The sequence below is a fragment of the Osmia bicornis genome, chromosome 12 (genome assembly GCF_907164935.1).
Source record: "Osmia bicornis bicornis chromosome 12, iOsmBic2.1, whole genome shotgun sequence".
Taxonomy (NCBI): Eukaryota; Metazoa; Arthropoda; class Insecta; order Hymenoptera; family Megachilidae; genus Osmia; species Osmia bicornis.
Window position 1 is genome coordinate 7,630,727 of NC_060227.1, and position 21,057 is coordinate 7,651,783.

Genomic DNA, 21,057 nt, shown 5'->3' on the forward strand with positions numbered 1-21,057 from the left:
GAATTACGTTGATGGAAACAAATGGCGCTAACGCGGATAATTAAATGGAATCGAGACCATCCTGTTTTCCATCGATCGGCGGTTGATACCATGGGACACACGGTTAGATATCGTAGGAGAAAATGAACGGCGCGACGCGTTGAAAACCGCAGAATCGTCCGCGAGCAGATTTCTAACGAGCCGCGTGGATAAAAGCATCCATTCTCATTCCCATTACGTGCAAGTATTACACGAGCGTGAAACAGAGGCGTGTTAGCGTACGATACGCCTGTGTAACCTAGAAACCTTTCGTGCGATCGAAAGAAAAATCGGTGGTTTCTCCTCCGGAGAAAAATCGAGTCTTCCGCTTGGCAGAGATGAAACTGTTCCAGTTTCCCATGCGTGACCCACTCTCCGCTCTGTGAAGGGACTCTGTTTCTCCCTCGCTGTCTGCACACGTGTTCTACGTATTCGCGTTCTCTTTATCACGGGCGTGGACCGGTCGCGAAGGAAGAAAAGTCGAGCGGATTTCTTGCTACTCTTATAGCTGTTTTCTAGCCTCCGCGATATACGATGCGCCGCGACGATGGACTTTCAACGGTTTCTTGCCAGACGGCATCGTTTCCACTACGATTCTCTACCATTCCAGAAATCGCGGACGCGTTTCCTCGCGAAAATCACTCGATACAACGAATCAGAAAGCGATAGGCGACGCGGTGCAACGTTCGCCAGTTGATAAAGTGCAACGGATCGGTGCACGAAATCATTGAGAAACGTTTCTTCAATGTCGAGAGTGTTATAATATACATGGTGTATTTTTCACACCGGTTACCCGGTAATAGAGGAAGGAAATGCTGGTCGTAAAATGGTAAAATGGTAATCGTAGAAGGCACTTACCTGGGAGCATTGATGATCGGTCGGCCCATTGCCCGTTGCTGGCGCTTCTCGTTACTGGGAAGGCGCAGGTAATCTTGGTCGCCAAAGAGGAACAGATCCTTTGAAATAATCATGTCCACCGTGTGGTTGCCGGTTATAGCTGCCCGCCTCTCCCTTTTATCTTTCTCTCACTGCCGAACCACTGACTGTACAACGCACGACGACCACGAACACGACCACGACCACGTAGAAACGAACAAGATTCTCACCCAAGTCCCGCCACCCGAATACGTCCGAACCGATCGCGAGCAACGATTCACCGGCTTCTTCGCCGCCCTCTTTCTCGTCAGCAAACGGACAACATTTTCGTTTACCGATCCAGCGACAAGACACCGATGACGTGTCTCGATAACGATACTTGATCGCGAGCATTAAGTTCGAGGAAGGTTAAAAAACGTTCGTCAAGTAATATCGTTCGAACTCGAACAGCTGATCGAGTTTAACCGTTCGATTTGATCTTCTTTGGTAGGGTGACGACTTGAGGTCGTGCCTTTGCGAGCAGCACTGTTTCGGTCGTCTGAAAACGAAAGAAAAAGATTTCGATTAGTTACGCTTTTGCCAGGCGACAAATGAAAAAAATTTCCAGGTTCCTCTTTATTCCCGCTGTATTCCAGCTGGATGGAACGGAAAAATGAGAGAAACGAAGGAGTAGAAACGGAACGCGTAGAGAATGTCAAGTGCCTCTATTTTCAAACGCGCTGTCTATTCGCGATGAAGTAAAGAGCCGCGGCACGTAGCACCGAGACCATTTTAATACGACCCACGGTCGGTAAGTTTAGAATTACGAGCGGAGTCCATTCTACTCGAGCATATCTGATATTCCCAGAGAATGCTGCGCTACCGTTTACAACGAACGCTTCGTATACGCTCGTGAGCGTGACTAGCCGCAGCATCGCGTTCATTCATAATCGTCTATTACTACTAGCGAAGGTAATCGTGTCTGTCGAGTAATCCGTTACCGGCAACCAGGCCAACGAAAACAGAACGCGAACCTTTATTTCGCGATATTATGTTTGGCATCGTTACATTTCCCTCTCGTATTCGTCGATTAAAATTGCCTGATCGCACCGATGATACTAGAAATTTAATATAATGGAAGGAAAAAGAAATTGAATAAAAATTTTTAGTCGTATTTATATTCGAAAATATGTTTGAAAGTTTCGAAATATCAAGTACGCCTACAGCGCCATCTTTCTAAGGTTATACGTCAGAACGCATTCTACGGTCGCACGAAGAAATTCCAAACGGCCGGAATGTAAATAAAAAAGTAGCAGTAACGTTTTAAAGCTACCACTGTCGGCAGACGAGAAAAGAATTTGAAAAATTCACCACAATTTCGCGAAACAGTACGCATTTATACGTATATATAAATATGGGTTACCTATTTTTGTTGCCAGCGTACACTGATTCGTGTCAACGACGATCGACTTCCGAATTCCTCGAATGATTCGAATCGCCATCATTTCACCGTGGATCGTCGTTATTTATCGACGAGATTTGTCAGTGGTTTAACGTAATTCTAGCATCGGGAACGCGTAGACGCGGTGGCAAGGAGATGGTCAGGTTAGACGTCGCGTTTCAAACTGACCAAGTAAATCGAGCGGATATACGCGACGGACGCCACACGAGAACGCGTCCCATATTTACATCGCGCCAATTTTCACCTGCCAAGCATTAGTCACGGATGAGTGGCTAACATACGAAGACTCCTCCGGATGATTTTGACAAGTGTTCCTAATTAGTCGAACCACCTTAAAACACGATTACGAACGACACGATTTTAATTTCACGGCCGCCGAAACGTCTGATCGCCTACTGACGCTATATCGAACTTCCGTTCGATAGTTCCGTCGAGCGTCAACCTTCAGGCGGGTAATATTAGTGGCGCTGCTGTTCGAAATCGTAAACGTTGAGGAAGGTTATGATACCGGTATTGTACGAAAGCGATACCGTACGTTCGGTAAATGTTACCTTGAAATCACTGAAAAGAATTTCATGGATATAATTCACGCTCGATAATTTTAGGTTATGTCAAGTTTAGGTTATAAAAACATTATCGATCATTTCGAAATCACTAATCGATCAATGGAAGGACTTTTCGAAAATACGAAATTACCAGATACACGTTTAGCTACGACTATTATCAATGAGAATGTGCGACGATTAAGAACAATTATCTCATCGCGAGTAGTACGTTTCGTGTCACGGGTGCAATGATCTCGGTCTGTTAAACAACGAGATCAATGAACACCAACGGTCGATAACTACCAACGAGATTACGACTTTGAATTTCGATCACCGCCGTCTATTCGACGAGCTTGCATCTAATATCTGCACCTTTCAAACTAACAATTTTATTTAAATATTATTGTATCATTCGATGAAATATTCCACCTGTTGTATCGTGTAGAGTGGCGGCAAATTAACCGGTGATCGGACCAGGCTAAAACACGTACTTATCCTGATTTACTCGATTAGAATACACAAGCCAACCGGTTGGATTTGTTCCAAACCGCGAACTTGTTGTTCCTTTCATACGCTACAACCGGTGCCGTCTAATCGGACGTATCCGAGTTTTGAAAATTGAATAACCTAAAAATACTCGTCGATGAAAGGGAAATCGTTCCTTGTTCTACGTTTACGCAATCGTTCTCCAGAGATTTCTTTCCTATCTCTCGGTTCTCTTATTTAAATGTACCCTCCGAATTTTCAGAAAGAAACTATGAAAATAAAGAAAGATAAGACACCGCCGACTCGTGACAAAGTCTATCATCCGTTGATTAGATACGAAATTAGAAAGGTTCATGAACTTAATGAACAAAGCGGAGAGGAAAAAAAAGACGGAGTCGTTCTTTCGGGTATAACAACCTGTTCCGGACCAAAGGATTAAAATTATTTTCAGGGGTGGACAAATAGCAACCCGCTAAGAGTTTTTTCCTTCCCGTGCGCGACCGAAGATTTAAATAAATTGATGATTTATTGATTTTTATGGTACAATTTATACCTTTCTGAAATGCAAAGTTAACTAATGAATGCAATCATTTTAAAAGGTACGACCCTCCGCTAACCTCCGCTTCCACAAAGTGGCCCCCGAGCCAAAACAATTGTCCACCCCTGGGTTAATGGAAGAATCGTCAGGGTATCGGGGAACGTGCTTTTCGGAACAAGATTGGCTACGCTGCGACAATCGTCCAATTAAGTATTATTACAAAAATGTGACATTTATAATACCTACGGTAGGTAAGGTCAGCGTATTGGTGATAAGGTCATTGCAAGTATGACGTATGCGTCCTTCGCTTGCTCGTCCTTCGTTGCAAAGGAATGAATTTTTAACGAGAGAGATATCTGTAAAATGTCATTTTTCCTAACTGAAAATCCTCGTTGCAATCGAAGAACAACATTTGTTTACAATTTCTTAGAACGCCTAGGGCAACGCGCTCGGTCGACTCGATCAAGAATAAAAGATTGAAAATATAACGCGTACGTATCGTTCGGTTACGCTTTCTTTCGTTAACAAACGGAATAGGTATAAAAATGTATGATTAAAGGGAAATCTAGAAAAGTCGAAAACACGGGAACGCAAGAGAAACGCTCGAAAAAAGAAAAATAATTGATCGCGATCGAGACATTGTTGCGGGAACAACCGGTGAACGAGAAAACACCGGTCACTGTGAATGACCCTGCGCCCTTGATACACTCGAGACACACTTGTTCTAGTCGAAAGTCAATTTTAATAACGGGTGTTTACGCGTCGTAAAAAGAGACACGAAATTACTAAACAGAGACTGGAAACGAAAAATTAGGTCGATTCGATACCGCTACCATAATGCATCGCAACATCTTGCGAACGAAGATTCTTAAAGTAGCACGTAGATGTCATAATAATCATTATTTACCGAGAAGTCAAAACATTTGAAAATTCCTAACTCCATTTTTACAAAATATCAACAATGCTCCGATATCGTTGATTTCATCCGTGTCGATTTTATAGAGAATCAAATATGAAGTATCAGAAACACTTACCTTAAAAAGCAGGATAAATTCCAATGCGTTCCTTGTCCTTATCGGTCCTCCTCCCGATCGAGGTACACGTTCCAGATCGTCCAGAAAGCTGAATAAAACTTTAGTAGGTCTCGAGTTCGATATTAGCCGGTATCTTCGGCCTCGTCGTCCTCGGCGTCGTCTTGCTCGTAGCTCCTGTCACACATGCACTGTGCATTGGCCACGAACATGCGGCCATTGCGCGGCACGCAGTCAATGAACCCGCATTGCTTTTCACCCGGGAGTCGTCTTTGCCTTTTTTTTTTTCGCTCCTTAAAGCCCTGCACGCACTATCGCCGGTCTCTATCCGCGGATCTTTGGCCGTACACATTCACGACATATATTCCGGTGGCGGTTTTGCACGAGGAACACCCGACCCTCCCGGTGTCACTGGCTCTCTTCCCTCTTTTCCTGCGCCGTGTCGTCGTTGTCTTTCTCTTTCGTCCGTGTATGTGTAGATGTATACGTGTATGTGTGCGCGTGTGTGTGAATATATACGCGGGTGCGCACGCGCGTATTCGCGTCTCTCCTCGGGTTCGCACGTGTATATACGTATGTATGTATACGTCGCGACGAAAATCCCTCTCTGTCCCTCTTTTATTTTTCGTTCTCCCTCTTCCTTACCTTTGTGCGGTCGTTCAGTGACCCGCTCTCTCTCTCTCTTTCTCTCTTTCTCTCTCTAACACCAATCGTACGCGGCTCCGATTTTTCACTGATTTTTTTTTTCTCTCCCTCTCTCTCGTTCGCGAGCACGAGTCGAAAAGGAAGAAACGAAAAGATACGGAAAAAAAAAACAAGGGTGTACGCTAGATACGGGATAAGAAACCGTGGTGTCGTATCACGCGCACTCGCACAACTGACTCTCTTGTATCGGAGTCTCGTGTTCCCCCCCGAAGTTCAAGCACAACTTCGCGACGCGACACTCGCGGCGGTCGGATGCAGACTGAATCGAACGCTACGAGCATCGCTCGTGTTTTGTCGGATCACGTCCCTCCTATATCCACCCTCTCTTTTACTCGCTCGTTCTCGTTCTCTGCCCTCCCCCCTCTTTCCCTATTTACTTCTCTTCGCGGTGGCTATCAGCTCGTGCCAGACCCCAGGCTCATTTTTACTGACGACGCGCGAATACGCATCCACAACAGCGAGGAGGCTTATTCTCGAAATTCCGAATCTTTTGTCTTACTGAAACTTCCTGCTTTTCTTTGATACAGATTAGTGAACAGTATCGGTAGTGGTGGATACAGGTATTTAAATGGGCAATCGGTGCCCGAATAAAATAACATTCAGTCTGGTAACATTATGATTCTTATACCTATTGGGGGAAAAAAAATCGAAAATTTATAAATTATTGCAATTATTTGTCCGTATTAAAAGAAAAACAAAATTGTTATACCTTGCCCAATTTATCTCACTCGAGGATTTGATATAAATTTTATCATCATACTATTTTTAGTTACTTTGTCTATAAAACTTTATTCTTTTTTATGTTACACACTTGGTAATAATACTATTTCTTTATTTAATTTCATCTATTTAGTATTATAATAAAACCATAGTCAATGAATTATATTATTTAATGATCTTTCACATCAATTTCATTAGAAAATTAACAGAAAGTTCAATTTATGAATTTGTTTCAATACATTCTGAAGCAATAATTATAGTAATTACATTATTTGTTAAATAAATTATTAAATAATATTCAAACATCATCATACGTATTATTTCTCTGTTCTTGAACATTAGATTTGGAAAATCCCATACTCTCATTTGTTTGGCAGACCACATCGATAATCGCACTAGGATCATATAAATCAGGTTAGTGTTTCGATATAAAGATAAAACATAACCAAAAAAAGCATTTAAACAGTGCACAACACTTACTTTAGTAGGTCGCCTTCGTAATTATTCCAGGTTACTGTTCCTGGATGTGTAATTTTATATTCTAACATATTATTAAACTGATCTTGTAGTTTCTGCAATTATTCAAACAAAAAATGTCAGTAAATTATCATTTATAAAACGTAAATTTTCATATATTTTTATACCTGAATGAGTTGTGCAGTTCGTTGGTCGCAAGGAAAAGTTTGAAAACTTGGCAAAGTAATAACGAAATTTCCTTTTTCTACTTCTGAAAAATCCAAAATATCAATGAAAACATTAGGTATTTTAATTAATACAAATATGAAACATTCGTTTACGTACTTATACAGATATTCGGAGCAGCAAATATGAGAATCGGAACGGTAACACATGTAGTGTCATGTAAATATACTGCAGTTGATCGTTGTTTCGTAAAATATGTAATAAACTGACTAGGAACTTGCTTGACTTTATCATTTACACTAGAAGGATGTATAGTAACTCGACCATCTTCCGGAGTCCATGCAAGCGTTCCATTTTTTGTGACATCCCTGAAAGACATAAATGGGATAAATGTATTAAAATTTGTATTGCAATATTATATTGTTAGGTTAGAAATTTTACGCACCTGATTACAGCAACATTTGGGTATAATGCGGCGCATACTATTGCTTTTACCAAAGTTATGTTATCAGAATTTCTATTGGCATTTGGATCACTAGGGTTTTGACTGTTCAAAAATTTCATTTCGTACAAATGTTGAGCAAATTGTGATTTCATTTCGGAAAGAAGTTTCAGCGTACTAAAAGAAAGAAAATAATTTCTACAAAAATAACCAGCATTTCCCCTTCTATACGAAGATTCGAATCTCGTCAATGCTTCGGCTAATGCTATGTGATCGCTATATTGCTCCTTATTAAGCTCAAGTTTCTTTTGCTTTGCTTCTGCCTCTTTCCCTAGAGGACAGTAAAATGCGTGTTTGAAACTTAAACTCGCTGCGATTGCAAATACTGGTTCGACACATGAAAATAATGCTGCCCATATGATCATTTTTCCTAAAAATGCATAGATCGTTAGAGAATTATAATAAGAATTTATGTTCAGAAACAAAAATATTACCTGTTCGTGGATCAACTGGCAGTTGTGCCAAATGATACCCTAAAGGTGTTAAATTTTCGTCATTATCTAATGCATTCAGGGTCCTGAGTAAATTTAAAGATAAATCTATAGCTTCCCAGTTTGGAGGGTTCATAACACTGTCTAGGAAAGATCTAGCCTTTCCTAATTGTAAAATTTTTATACGTAAAATAACTTCCTCTAATCGTGTTCTTAACATTTCCGGTAATGGATACTGTTCAAACGTCATTTCTCTAGCTTTCGAATACAAATGATAACAAAAACCAGGTCTTACTCTAAACAAATAAAATACAATTAATCAGATAGATATATTTTAAACAACAAGTTCATTTCTATAGAGTATCACTTATTTTACCTGCCTGCTCTACCTCTTCTTTGTTTCGCATTTGCCAAGGATATCCACTCTGGTTCTAAAGTTTGTACATTCTTCTCTATATCAAACTTTCCAAATTTCGTTTTTCCACAATCAATGACATATACTATATCTTCGATAGTTATAGAACTTTCAGCGATAGAAGTAGCGATAATTATTTTTCGAACCCCTTCGGGTGGTTCTTTGAATATGAGTTTCTGATCAATTGTTGGCATAAGAGAGTGAAGAGGATAAATAACATATTGACCTATACGTCAAACAATTGTTTAAATTATTACAATCATCAAAAACAATATATATTACGTCCATAAAATACACTTACTATCAGGATATCGTACACTATCTAACAACATCCTGTGTAATTTTATTATGTCCATCATACCAGGAAGAAAAACTAAAATGGCTCCTGGACCTTTTGTACTACAGATATACCAAATCAATTGTTCTGTAAGTTCAAGAGATAATTTCTCACTTTCTGGGTTTCTTAACTGATCAGTCACATGTCTTGGATATGTTTTCTGTAGTAAAATAAAAATAATTAATCGAGGAAATGAGAAAATAATAAACTAATCCATCGCATAAGAACGATACTTGCTTGTGCTACAAGTCTGCGGATGTGTGGATCTATGATTCTGAAAAACTCATCTGTGGTCTCCTGCATTTTTTTATATTTTTTACTGTGTTTCCTATGATCTTGAGGGGGAAGCTGTGCTTCAGGGAACTTAAATCTATAAATTGATATATACTCTAATTTTTGTCCGGATTCTTGTTTAAAGTAAGCATAGCAAAAAATGTTACCTTGTGAGTGATAAAACATCCTCTAAATAAAATTCTTCCACTGGGTAAGTGAAACCGGGAATGTGAATCATTGGACAGCCATTATAATATTTTGAAAATGTTTCCGAGTTAAGCGTCGCGCTCATTAAAATAACTTTCAAATCCGGCCTCTAAAATTAGTATATATGTTAAGGGGGGAACATCAGGTTTACTTTATTGAAATTTGAATTGAATGACACTAATTATACCTTTGGAATAATTAATTTTAATAGAGCAATAATGAAATCACTATCTGTAGAACGTTCGTGAATTTCATCCAGAATAATGTGAGAGAATTCTTTTAAAGCTGGATCACCTTGCATGAATTGTAATAATAACCCAGTAGTACAAAATAATATACTTCCTCTATCTCTAGGTAATACTCTATAAGAAGTGAAGATATAATAAAACAATGATAAAATAAGTTAAAAAATATTAAAATAATAACATACTTTTCAAGCCTTATGTGGAAACCAACAGATCTACCAAGTTTCTCTGCTCTTTCAGCAGCAACTCTTTCAGCAACAGATATAGCTGATATTCTTCTAGGTTGAGTGCAAATGATTTTGGTAACACTACCATTGCCTTGTTCTATTTGGTCATCCAATATAAACTGGGCAATTTGTGTTGTTTTACCACAACCTAAAATACATCTATATAATAGCTAGAATTTCTTAGTAGAGTTAACATCACATCTTTAATAATAAACTCACCAGTCTCTCCACTTATTACAACAACTTGATTTTCCCTAAGTAATTCTAATATTTCTGATCTTTTTTGATATGATGGCAATTTCGTTCGAAATGTCATCATATTCTCATATTCTTGCAAAGACTGTTTTGCCTTATATTCATTTATTAATTTCTCGTCTATATCATTATCCTTGTCTAACTTTGATTTAACAAGTAAAGCTTTGGCAAGATTCTCTTGTATATTACCAGACACTATATTTAAAAACTTTCTCTTAAACTGGGAATCATGAATATGAACATATTTATTCTCCAATGCAGTATTTGTATCTTCTGTACAAGCTTCATTGTTATGTAGTTTATCATAATATCCTTTAGATCTTTCTAACAAATTTTCAATTTTATCTTGAACATGTGATGGAAGTTTAATGTTGCAGATGAATTGTTGCTTTTGTTTAGCTTTGTTAATGGCTTTGTCTCTGTAATATAATCCTATATCTTTTCCCTTTAACCATGGGGGATGTCTTTGCCCTGTGCTTCTTGAAGCACCATGATGTTCAGTGCGTGAACTTTCAGACTGAGAACTATCAACTTTGCTCCCTGCACAAAAATCATAACACACAACATTAGAAGAATACAATTCTAATGTCAAACTAGCAATTCTAACCTAACTAAAGTATAATATTCTTATAACGTTTACAAACAATTATTACTACATGTTACATTGCCTAATGGCACATGTTATCAAACTGTAAAAGAGATAAAATTGTAGTTTATACAGACTGCAATTTAAACATACAATTACATAAATGTGGTTACACTGATTAATTTTTGTAATAATTTTGTTTACCATGTTTGCTGCGACGTGTATAATTTCCTTGTGCTGAAACTGATCCATAAGGATGAGACATTTTTATTGTATGTACCTTTAAACTGTTAATGTTCCCTGCTTTCAGCACAAAATCTTTTTAACTGCTTAAATATTGATCAATTCGACGTTCTGTCTAGAAACGCAATGGAATCAGTTTTCACCAAAATCATTTTTAAGACTAGAAATACTGATGTGTTATACATCCAATCATGATCCGCTTTTGGCATATATTCTTTTTCACTGTATATACATATATGTATATCAAATAATCCATAAAAATCGTATTACACGATTAAAATTATATTGCACAAAATTTTGAAAAGGTAACTAACACAACAGTTAATTTTAATAAGAATAAAAATTATCCAAATATCAACTGATTTTGATACTTACTACTGTTGTAAACTAAGAAAATCGGTCTTGATTTTTTAATATAATTAATTCTTTTCACTAGTATCATTAGTTCCTTTGCAAAATCATATCTCTATTAGTTGCCTTGTTAATGGCAGCGGAATTTGCTGATTGCTCTGTGGGATATCAGCGCATATGAACTGTGTGGAACTGTGTCCTTCGCTAGATCAACGTGATAAATAGTATATGTGTAAAATATTAGGCATGGGTAGTACGGAAATAACAACAGTTCCAAAGAAATTGAGTGAAAGCACTGATATCGGTGATATTTATGGTCCAAATTTAAAAACACTTCCATGTAATAACCAAGTGAAAGAATTGCAGACTATACTACGGGATAAGTAAGTAAATTAACTAAAGGAAATCATTCGGTTTGCATATAGGATTTTTGTCTAGAATTAATAATACCGGCACAATGCCGGTACATCGTACCGTCTGTTTCCAATTAAATATATTAATGAGTATGATACATCTTCGTTTACAGAAACACCACGAGGAGCGATTTCAAGTTTTACGCCGACCGGTTGGTGAGTTACTCCTCTCATTTAATTACACTGTCATATACGATTTTTGTTCAAGAATGATCATGCTTTTAATAATAACAAATACTTTTTATTTTTTTTTATACTCCTGTTAACAAAAAATAAGATTAACGATATATATATTTAAGGAAGAAGGTATATATATTTAGAGCTTTAAACTTTCAGATCAGGCTAGTTATAGAAGAAAGTTTAAATCAGTTACCCTTTTCCAAATGTGTGGTAACTACACCAACAGGAGCCAAATACAATGGTTTGAAGTACCAAAAAGGAAATTGTGGGGTGTCCATAGTAAGAAGTGGAGAAGCAATGGAACAAGTATAATATTAATTTGTATAGTCATTAGCAATTGAGATTTTTTGATTATATTTATTACTTTATATATAGGGTTTAAGAGATTGTTGTCGCAGTATTAGGATTGGAAAAATATTAGTTGAAAGTGATGCAGATACCCACGAGGCCAAAGTAGTTTATGCAAAATTTCCAGATGATATATCTGAAAGAAAAGTTTTGTTAATGTATCCAATAATGAGTAAGGATATGGTTTTAAGTCATAATTAGAAATGCTGTCATTTTTTTTTTTTTTAATTTTTGAAGCATAATTAATGTATGAACTGATTGAAGGTACTGGAAATACTGTGATCAAAGCAATGGCAGTGTTAAAGGAACATAATGTACTCGAAGAAAACATTATTCTATCAAATCTGTTTTGCACACCAATTGCAGCCAAATCTCTAGTCACTGCCTTTCCTCAGGTAATGTTTTTAAATAAGTTTACTTCTTTATCACTAAAAGGTATGATACATCCTTTGAGCAAATGTAGTTAGTACACACAGATGCAAATAGTTTGCAGATTATGTCATAACTCAATTTTTTGTCTGAAATTTCCTTTTTATAGATGAAGATTTTGACATCAGAAATTCATAGTGTTGCCCCAAATCATTTTGGACAGAAATACTTTGGTACGGATTAATTGAACTTTATTAGCATACAATTTAATAAGTTAGTACTTACAATAGACACATAAACTAATGGAAAATCAATCACAGAAGGTGAGATGTGGTATAAAATAACGAAAATGGATTAAGATATTAGAAAAATGCAAATATTAACGTTTTGTTTATCAAATTATTATTGTTAACGTTTTTAAATTATTAATTCATTGCATAAAAAGTAAAAACGTATATAATTTTACGTAAATAAATTCTGTATGCAGTTTAATAAACTGCAAATAGTCAGCAAGCATAATCATGCATAATATTTTATTTATTCGTATGTTAATAGTTAAAAAATATTTAGTAGAAATAATTTCTTACTAATATGTTATTCAATTTTATATGCAATGCATAATTTTGTATTTAGTTACGATCTACCCTACATTCGATTTTTAATTATGCATTTGCGACTAATAAATATATACGTATTTTACTTTTACGTGTGCAATAGAGGATGAGAATCCAAATATATTTAGATATTGAATACATCACGTAAACCTTCTGTAGACTGACTTCTGTTTAATGTAAGACTGTAAGTAACATGGTTTGCTATTACTAAGAGAAATCAATCTGGTACAGATTGATTGACCTTTTTTTGCATAATATATCAATTGAAATTTTTTTTATCTTTACTTTCTATTAAATGAAAAGAAATAAGTATTTCTATAAAAAGAATATGTAGTCGCGCGAAAGGTATAACAATAGATCGTGGTGCAAAGATGTTATTAATATTTATAGTTTCAGTGAAAAGTGCTTACTAAGATTTTCACAGCCATAAGCAAATTCTACCTTTTTTTTGTTTCATTATTGGATTTTAATTGTAATATATATGTAATATAGTGTCAAGATACTTACTCGTGAACGTGCGAGTTCATGACTTTATAAAGTAACAAGTACAATTATTTCAAATATTACACAAGTTCATGATTAATATTTTTTTTTCCTTTGGTGCTACATATGTGTAATTTTAAAGTTCTTAGTACACTTGTGAAAAGAAAAAGTATTGTAGAACATTTCATTATTTCAGGTAAAGCACAACTTTTATGCAATATTTTAAAATGCTACGTGCATAATAATAGCACTCCTTTTACAGGTGCAAGTAATGTTTTAAAATAAATTTTTCATTCAGATAGTTGTACATTTAATTATAATCAAAACAAAAAAATTATTTTACATATTATAAATCTCAATTTTTTCTAAATATTTCGATTTTCAGAATATGTCCTAATCTTGTTTTGACGAGTATCGATATTTATTACTATTTATTAAAAGATCGTTTTCTCATGTTGAAAACAATTCAATGTTGAAATGCCAGTTTAATAAAATTCGAGCAGTATGTTATTGTTCAATTTGTATGTAAATAGTATTATATATTAAAACAGATATATATATATATATTTTTATTGCAAAAGAAAATCATTAAAATGTGATGAACAAAATGAGAATATTCACTAGTTAGCTGTACCAGTGAACTCTGTTTCTTGTATTAATATGTTTCACATCACTGATTGCTGCATTTTAAGACTTTTCTAGCTTTTATTCAAGTAGTGCTGAATGTATTCTTGATTCAGATTTTGTTTCTTTCAATGCATAATAGTAAAGTACAAACTTTAGCATAACATTCAATTGAATATCAATTCTTTACTTAGATTTTTTATTTTAAGTGTATTCATTGAAATGATGTATGACAGTGTCATCAGTATGAATACTAATGATCATTTCGTTTTTAATGGATAGTAATATATACAAGAATAAGAGCAATTTGTGATAAAGTGAGAGATGCCTTTCATGGTCTTTATATGTTACTGAACAACAGTTAGTAGTTTAATAGTCTATTATTGCATAATATTTAGTAACATTACTAAATGTTACTAAAGAATATACTAACTTACCGATTACTATAGGTGTCAATACACAAATTGATGAAACATTACTACTTGTATTAATCAGGTTTTTTGTATGACTGTTGAATGATGTCTAGGATTGTTTATGCAGCTTTTACAGAAGTACATTTTTTACAGTTATATTAAAAATAATATTATCTTTATTTATTTATTTTATTTTATTTTATTTATTTTTTTTTTTTTTTAAATTGTACTGTTCTTGTTCTTTCTTTTTTTATCATAGAACAGGTCAAGTTTCAGTTTTATTACTTGCATAATACTCGTGCAGAGTAATTTAACTTCCAATGTGCTTATAGAAAAGCTGCATTACAGTATCTAGAATTATGATTTTAAAAATCATGCTTAGAAACTGTGTGAATTCTATGCATTATGTTATATCATTTTTAGTATACCCAAATGTCTGTTATTACAAGCAATACTTGTACTTATATAAGTTACTTCAGAGTAATTATCAACATTAATTAATATAATTTTCACATTCATAACGAATGTATATTAGTAAAAATATTGTGTAACATGTATACATTGAGATGTATGAATAAAAGTGCACAGCAAACATTAATCCTAACATAAATGATCCAAAATAAATAATTAAGGTCGTAAAAAAAATACATTAATTTCTTTTTTTTTTATTCGTTTAAAAGTACAGAAAAACTTATTTCTGTACTATTTCTTAACTATGAATTGAATTTTATTAAACCTGCTGAAAAGTAATTGACCAATGTTTTAGTTTAAATACAAAAATTTATTTTGTGATCTAAATATTTTTTTCTTGATTTAAAAAAATTCATAAAATAGCAAAATTATTAATTAATTTATCTAGTTCGTTACGATAGAATCTTAAATTCTATTTTATAGTTTATATATTTATACAAATTATTTAAAAATTATATGCTCTGTTGTAGATAATTATCTTATACGTAGTAGTTACATAAATATCATGAAATTCGCGTTGACAATTGTTGTTTTCAGGGTGTTCTCGTTTCGTCGTAAGAGAGACTACAAACGTACAAGGAAAAGATATTTGAAGAATTTGTATTTTACACATATCACATAGATGATAGATTTTAGTTATACTTGCCAACAAATGGCTATTGATAATATGTGGATAGAAACAAATTAGGGAATATACTTTCGAGTGCAATATACGTTTGAAGCGTTTCTTTAATTTGTACCTAGTTAATTTGTGCTTTAAATTTAAATGAAATCTATATTCTAAACGTTCAGATGTGTAATTCTTAATATGGTATTCAAAAGCTATTTACAAGCGCAGATATTTTATTTTTACATTCATTAACAACGCTAGTCATCTCATTATTGTTAATATAAAAAATAAATTTTTTATAAAAAAACAATACCGATAATATAATTCCTAACATATATGATATAACGTTAATTAGTATAGAAAGTTAGAAAGTATATTTATTAATTCATAGTTAAATGGAGAAAATATAAACCTATCTTATAAAAATACGTAATAATATAGTTGATTAGTGACACATTACTTACCAAATTGTATAAAATACGTATGCAGGATTACTTAGACAGAATATTGAATTTCTGTAATGATATTTATTAGTAGATTCATATATATGTATAACAATGATCGATATGACTCATATACATCGTGTATAGCGAATAATTGTTCTCATAAATATAAATTATGTATTTCCAATATGTAATGTTAAAATTTATTAATTCTAAGTCTCATGTCCAACACCTATTGCTTATGAATATATAATTCTGTAATAATAACGAGGTGGACATCTCAATTTGAAAGTAGTAAAGCTTTTTGCTGTTTCTGTTTTTTTGCTGCTAGCTTAATTATAACAGCGAATATCTGATATTTAAAAGCTGCAGTATGTTATATTAAAATTAGTCAGGCTTATTATCTCGCGCATAAACTTTATTTTTATGCTTTTTTGCCTTATAACAAATGGTTCATAACTCACATAAAGCTTTTGATTTATTCGTAATGCGTACCTGCCTATTATCTAATCAGCAAGTAAGTAGAGTATAAATTTATTACAAGCCGTGTAAATGAATACTATAGTATGGCTAAATATATTTTATCAATATTAATTTTCGTAAAAATAATCGTAAGTAGGCCTTTGATTAAATGGGTTCAAGATTTTCATGTTTTCTATCACTAAAAAAAGTATCTGTACGAATTAGATTATTACAAATATAACAACTTAAATTTTATCAGATAGATTATGGGAAACTAAAAAATTTCCTAAATTAATTCTAACTTTCATGGAAATACTATCAAGAATTACTTCAGGATGACCTTGATAATAATGAAGTATTAGTGCGCACGGTATTTGTAAAATTTATCGTAACTAATTTTGTGTCGTCTTTTGTAATCTTATGCAAAACTGAGTGTTGTACTGTCCGAACTTACTAGTACTACGTAATAAAAATCTACATTCTGTTAAAATTTCGCATACAATCGGATAATGAAAATGATAAAATCTGGAGCATTTATGGAAGTTACTTCTCACTACCACTGAGAAGTATAGTTTATAACTTAGACCATTGGTGAATCTACAGAGGCGTTCAGTGAACGCTTAAAAACAATTATGAAATGAATACCTAATAAGATATCTGAAATGAAAACAAATTAAATAATTTCATTGTTATCTTTTTAGTGAGTAACAGAAAAATATCCTCAATACTGAAAATTTATTATTCTTACAGCATTATTAAAATCGTGATTAAAAATAAAAGATAAAATACGGCATAAACGATCAAAAATATTGGTATAAAGAATTTTAAAAAATTTATATTAACTACTGGTACGAAAAATGATGAAATTAATTCATATTTTCTAATCAGATCGATTGAAAATCTGATGGTGAAAACAAGCTTGATCGCAATATAAAATATTTCTATAAAAGTATCACTTATACTTCGAATATACTGTTTGTTTAATATGTTTTCTGCTAAGCAGAAATTTACCTTGGCAGTACCTTCACTCAGCCTTAGAAGTGTGATAAATATAACTTTTATAAAATACCCTTACTGGTAAAAAAACCAAGTATGTCAAAAAAATATGAATGTCCCACTATCATATGGGCTTATTTAACACCTACTCTTCCTTCTCTTGATCCCCAGATTTTTCTTCATTTTTTTCAACACTCTCTTTCATATCCTCTGCATCCTCTGTTTTTGTTCCACCATCATGATCTGTAGGTCTAGATTCATCTGACTCTATATTTTCATCTGGCAAAGTTGTCCTCTCCTCTGTACTAAGATGACAAAAGATTATTTTTAAAGCAGTAATCATATATACATATAAAAAAAAGTTCGAAGTTTCTATTTACATATATTTAGAGTTATAGCAATCACCTAATTTGAATAACCAATTACAAAGTAATGCAATTAATATGTGTATAGTGCTTACCTTTCTGCCTGTGCTGTTGCCACATCTTTATCTATGGAAGGCTAAAATAAATGCATAGTAGTAAGTATGGACAAAGTATAAATTTAGTTTCAAGGACAAAAATAAGTGAATTAAAGTAACCAAACAATTACAGATAAAATGTTATTCGTGTCTTGAATAATGTAACTGTACTTAACATTTAGTTAGATATGACTGAGCTATAGTGAACTAATAACAATTTATACCTCTCGACTTGTAGTATTTCCATTTTCTTGAATGTCCTTACTCTGATTTGAATCAAGAGCAGTTTCTGTTGCACTAGCAGGAGGTGCCACTTTCAAAAATTGTTCCAATTCATCTATTTCATTTGCCAAATCAAAATCTTCATAATCCTATAAATCAAATATATAATTTACAGAGTTTACACTTAGAAATTTATCATGTTTTATTGTCTGATATAAAAATAATTACCCCACAATATTCATCTTCATTAAATATTTGTGGAGGTAATGGATATTTACTTTCTCTTGCAATACTATTAGATTGCATAAATTCTTTCTCCATCTCTTTTCCTGGTTCAGTTATGTCAATAGTTTCGTATTCCACATTTTTACTGTCTAATATCATTAAAACACGTTGTTGCCTCTTTTTTACCTGAAAGAAAAAAAAAACATATAAGTCATTATAAAGAATAGAAAGTCTTTTTTCAAGTATGTCATTTCACTGTATAAGTATGTTCTGGAAAAAAGGTAACAACATGAAACGTTAATTGTTTTACACTGTGGTGCAATACAAAACAATTATCGATTTGAAGAAACGGGTGTCGGTGTAACCGCGTCAACCATTGTACGCGTTAAAACCTAACGGTATTAAAAACGGTATTAATAAAAAATACGTGCGAATTGACACGAAATAAGAGCAAAGTAAAAGTAGAAAAATCAACGGTACATAAAATAACGAAATTCTATTACAATGAATATAAACATTAATCAAAACGTTCGATTACCCAAAACTCCCGGTTCTATTATTCACGAATACGTTCCCAGTTCTATGCTATACCCTTTGTTAAATGTTTCAATTACTTTCATTATACTTGAAACCACCCTATTGTTCACCGAATCTAGCGTACACTTTCTAAAGTGTATCCAATGAAAGGAAAGTTGCATTTTGGAAGAGAAACGAATCGTTTGAACGGTAAATCGTTCCGTATGTCGCGTTTAGTTAAACGTAGATCGTCTGACAGCGTTGGTTTTCAATCAACGCTTGGGTCGTAAGATTTCAGATGTAATTCGATACAATGAAATATCGTTAGAATTCAGGTGCCCGGTAAATCTGGCATTCTCTGCAAGTCACACAAATACACGCACACCCTTTTTACTCCCTCTCTTTCTCTCTCGCTCTCTGTTCTCGTATAAAATATCTTTATATTCTTTGGTCAGTACGAGTGTTTTGCACTCACTTCCTTGTTCCCGCTGATACCCGATATGTAGATTTTAACAACCATCGTTAGCCAACACCTTTGTACCAATTGACACTCTGGCACTTCTGTTAGGTGTATGCCACGATTAGTGGTTCCGCGGATTGATAGTGATCGGTGAATCACTATAGACGATTACTTTGGAGATCGCCAACAATAAAGCAACACTGATTTAACGCGTACAAGTCTGGCTAGTCTGGGATCCACTGGCTACGTCATTTCAGGCCGGTTTTCGAGTGTTCTCATGCGCGTCTATATGACGAATCCTGATTTCCTTCGAACCACCGCCTTATTGCAATTCTAATACTGATAAGCACTTTATCGTAACCTAACGGTGCATTATTGAGGTCAACTGCATAGCCTATATACCGGTTGAAACAAATTTTTTGGTAAAATAAGATTACGTATTCATCGTGTTTGCGCCTTTTCGTGTTAAATGATTTTAATGAAATTGTATCCCTTGCTTGACTTTATCGTCATGTTCCATTCTTCCTGAATGATAGTAGAAGTAATTGTAAAAGGACTCGACTTCGTTTAACCATGATTTCTGCGTTAAATTTACATAAAGTTTCTTTTCTAAAACTTATGATTCAAATTTGCGCCTTACATGAATGCGCGCCATTGTATGCGCCGCATTTCCGGTGATTTATGCGCACAGTGAGAATTGGACTTTAAATCCTATTCCTTTTTCCGGTTCTTGCGGAACGTACGTTATATTTACGCAAAATGGTAAGAATTTTATTGTAAAATACTTTGTAAATCTGATAAGAATATTGATTAAATTTGTTATGTTGTGTTAAGAAAGATTATTAGCGAAGTGTTTAAATGTATATTGTGCAGATGATCAATAATGTTTGAAAATAACCTAGAATGGTGACATGAAATTGTTTATACTTTCATTAAAGATCGTATTTCTTATTTGTCACATTAAAAAAGTATTTTAAGTAATAGGAGTACAATGATATAATATGCCTGATCTATTTTATTTATGAAAGATTTGAATGAAAAGTTCATACTGAAAATTTAATCGACATAACCTTTTCATGATTTACAACCAAACCCTGCATATTATACTTTGTCGAGTTTACAAAACACTTATTTCTATTTACTAGGCTAAACGTACAAAGAAGGTTGGAATCACAGGGAAATATGGTACCAGATATGGTGCCTCCCTCAGAAAGATGGTTAAGAAGATGGAAATTACCCAGCACAGTAAATATACCTGTACATTCTGTGGCAAGGTGAGTATTACACTTTTAACATGATATTTGAAACTTCTAATGAAAAATTCATGTGTAAATTTGTTTGCATCATGTGACAGGATGCAATGAAGAGAAGTGTTGTAGGAATTTGGTCATGCAAACGATGCAAAAGAACAGTTGCAGGAGGTGCATGGGTTTACTCAACAACAGCTGCTGCTTCAGTTAGGTCTGCAGTTAGGAGGTTACGTGAAGTAAAAGAACAATAAGTAAATACAGTAAATATCTTACCATAAAATTTGAAGATCTTTGTTTATTTTAACCCATAACTTTAATATCCTAATTTTAAAGCTTAAAAATGAACCTTCTAAAAATTAGAAGGATGCTAAAACAAAGTACATTATTTCTTTTTTTTTATTGTCCTCAAAAGTATGTTCATGTC

The 21,057-nt window shown here is 33.9% G+C and overlaps 5 protein-coding genes across 9 annotated transcripts in view; 2 read left to right on the plus strand and 3 right to left on the minus strand.

The window, feature by feature from the left end:
• The window catches only part of LOC114878019 (ABC transporter G family member 9), an 89,539-nt gene extending 83,107 nt beyond the window's left edge, over positions 1–6,432 (minus strand). The window contains exons 1-3 of one of the 2 annotated variants that reach the window (XM_029191334.2): positions 6,350–6,432; positions 4,939–6,268; positions 877–1,432 (exon numbers count right to left, since the gene is read on the minus strand). In XM_029191334.2, coding sequence (XP_029047167.1) covers positions 877–989 — 113 coding nt within the window. In that variant the 5' untranslated portion in view covers positions 990–1,432; positions 4,939–6,268; positions 6,350–6,432. Of the gene's footprint in view, positions 1–876; positions 1,433–2,296; positions 2,715–4,938; positions 6,269–6,349 lie in introns of those variants that run through there. The other variant, XM_029191336.2, reaches the window with a different exon arrangement.
• Positions 6,433–6,573: 141 nt separating this feature from the next.
• On the minus strand, positions 6,574–11,191 carry LOC114878035 (ATP-dependent DNA/RNA helicase DHX36-like). 2 transcript variants are annotated; one of them, XM_029191383.2, is made up of 15 exons: positions 11,099–11,191; positions 10,685–10,838; positions 9,859–10,434; positions 9,598–9,787; positions 9,355–9,529; positions 9,128–9,276; positions 8,925–9,057; positions 8,652–8,847; positions 8,312–8,576; positions 7,939–8,231; positions 7,448–7,874; positions 7,162–7,370; positions 7,005–7,087; positions 6,841–6,932; positions 6,574–6,755 (listed from the first exon to the last, which is right to left on the minus strand). In XM_029191383.2, the coding sequence occupies exons 2-15, from the start codon at positions 10,743–10,745 to the stop codon at positions 6,659–6,661; spliced, it is 2,946 nt and encodes a 981-aa protein (XP_029047216.1). In that variant the 5' UTR covers positions 10,746–10,838; positions 11,099–11,191; the 3' UTR covers positions 6,574–6,658. The 2 variants fall into 2 exon arrangements, with proteins under 2 accessions (XP_029047216.1, XP_029047215.1); XM_029191382.2 differs by lacking the exon at positions 10,685–10,838 and having other exon boundaries at positions 11,099–11,180.
• Positions 11,192–11,302: 111 nt separating this feature from the next.
• Positions 11,303–16,231, plus strand: LOC114878037 (uracil phosphoribosyltransferase homolog). 2 transcript variants are annotated; one of them, XM_029191389.2, is made up of 7 exons: positions 11,303–11,457; positions 11,601–11,643; positions 11,824–11,973; positions 12,043–12,187; positions 12,280–12,410; positions 12,554–12,617; positions 15,527–16,231. In XM_029191389.2, the coding sequence occupies exons 1-7, from the start codon at positions 11,303–11,305 to the stop codon at positions 15,580–15,582; spliced, it is 744 nt and encodes a 247-aa protein (XP_029047222.1). In that variant the 3' UTR covers positions 15,583–16,231. The 2 variants fall into 2 exon arrangements, with proteins under 2 accessions (XP_029047222.1, XP_029047223.1); XM_029191390.2 differs by lacking the exon at positions 12,554–12,617.
• LOC114878038 (SH3 domain-binding glutamic acid-rich protein homolog) lies at positions 16,107–19,790 on the minus strand. Of its 2 annotated transcripts, none has more exons than XM_029191391.2 (5): positions 19,399–19,790; positions 18,411–18,593; positions 18,185–18,331; positions 17,961–18,001; positions 16,107–17,805 (listed from the first exon to the last, which is right to left on the minus strand). In XM_029191391.2, exons 1-5 carry the CDS (start codon positions 19,441–19,443, stop codon positions 17,646–17,648), a joined length of 576 nt encoding a protein of 191 aa, XP_029047224.1. In that variant the 5' UTR covers positions 19,444–19,790; the 3' UTR covers positions 16,107–17,645. The 2 variants fall into 2 exon arrangements, with proteins under 2 accessions (XP_029047224.1, XP_046144155.1); XM_046288199.1 differs by lacking the exon at positions 19,399–19,790 and adding an exon at positions 18,946–19,299.
• Positions 19,791–20,036: 246 nt separating this feature from the next.
• Positions 20,037–20,913, plus strand: LOC114878039 (60S ribosomal protein L37a). Its single transcript, XM_029191392.2, has 3 exons — positions 20,037–20,145; positions 20,529–20,657; positions 20,738–20,913. The coding sequence occupies exons 1-3, from the start codon at positions 20,143–20,145 to the stop codon at positions 20,882–20,884; spliced, it is 279 nt and encodes a 92-aa protein (XP_029047225.1). The 5' UTR covers positions 20,037–20,142; the 3' UTR covers positions 20,885–20,913.
• The last annotated feature ends 144 nt before the right edge of the window (positions 20,914–21,057 follow it).

What these genes read in the sequence shown, in the direction of transcription:
- LOC114878038 (XM_029191391.2), bottom strand. Translation starts at nt 19,443, where the DNA reads ATGGTTGTTAAAATCTACATATCGGGTATCAGCGGGAACAAGGAA. An exon ending in GTATCAGCGGGAACAAGGAA is followed by an intron (nt 18,594 to 19,398) that starts GTGAGTGCAAAA and finishes TTTTTCTTTCAG; the next exon opens with GTAAAAAAGAGGCAACAACG. An exon ending in ATGAAGATGAATATTGTGGG is followed by an intron (nt 18,332 to 18,410) that starts GTAATTATTTTT and finishes TTTGATTTATAG; the next exon opens with GATTATGAAGATTTTGATTT.
- LOC114878037 (XM_029191389.2), top strand. Translation starts at nt 11,303, where the DNA reads ATGTGTAAAATATTAGGCATGGGTAGTACGGAAATAACAACAGTTCCA. An exon ending in AGTTTTACGCCGACCGGTTG is followed by an intron (nt 11,644 to 11,823) that starts GTGAGTTACTCC and finishes TTAAACTTTCAG; the next exon opens with ATCAGGCTAGTTATAGAAGA. An exon ending in TTTTGGACAGAAATACTTTG is followed by an intron (nt 12,618 to 15,526) that starts GTACGGATTAAT and finishes TGTTGTTTTCAG; the next exon opens with GGTGTTCTCGTTTCGTCGTA.
- LOC114878039 (XM_029191392.2), top strand. An exon ending in CCTGTACATTCTGTGGCAAG is followed by an intron (nt 20,658 to 20,737) that starts GTGAGTATTACA and finishes ATCATGTGACAG; the next exon opens with GATGCAATGAAGAGAAGTGT.
- LOC114878035 (XM_029191382.2), bottom strand. Translation starts at nt 11,165, where the DNA reads ATGATACTAGTGAAAAGAATTAATTATATTAAAAAATCAAGACCGATT. An exon ending in TAGTGTACGATATCCTGATA is followed by an intron (nt 8,577 to 8,651) that starts GTAAGTGTATTT and finishes TTTGACGTATAG; the next exon opens with GTCAATATGTTATTTATCCT. An exon ending in GCCAGTTGATCCACGAACAG is followed by an intron (nt 7,875 to 7,938) that starts GTAATATTTTTG and finishes ATGCATTTTTAG; the next exon opens with GAAAAATGATCATATGGGCA.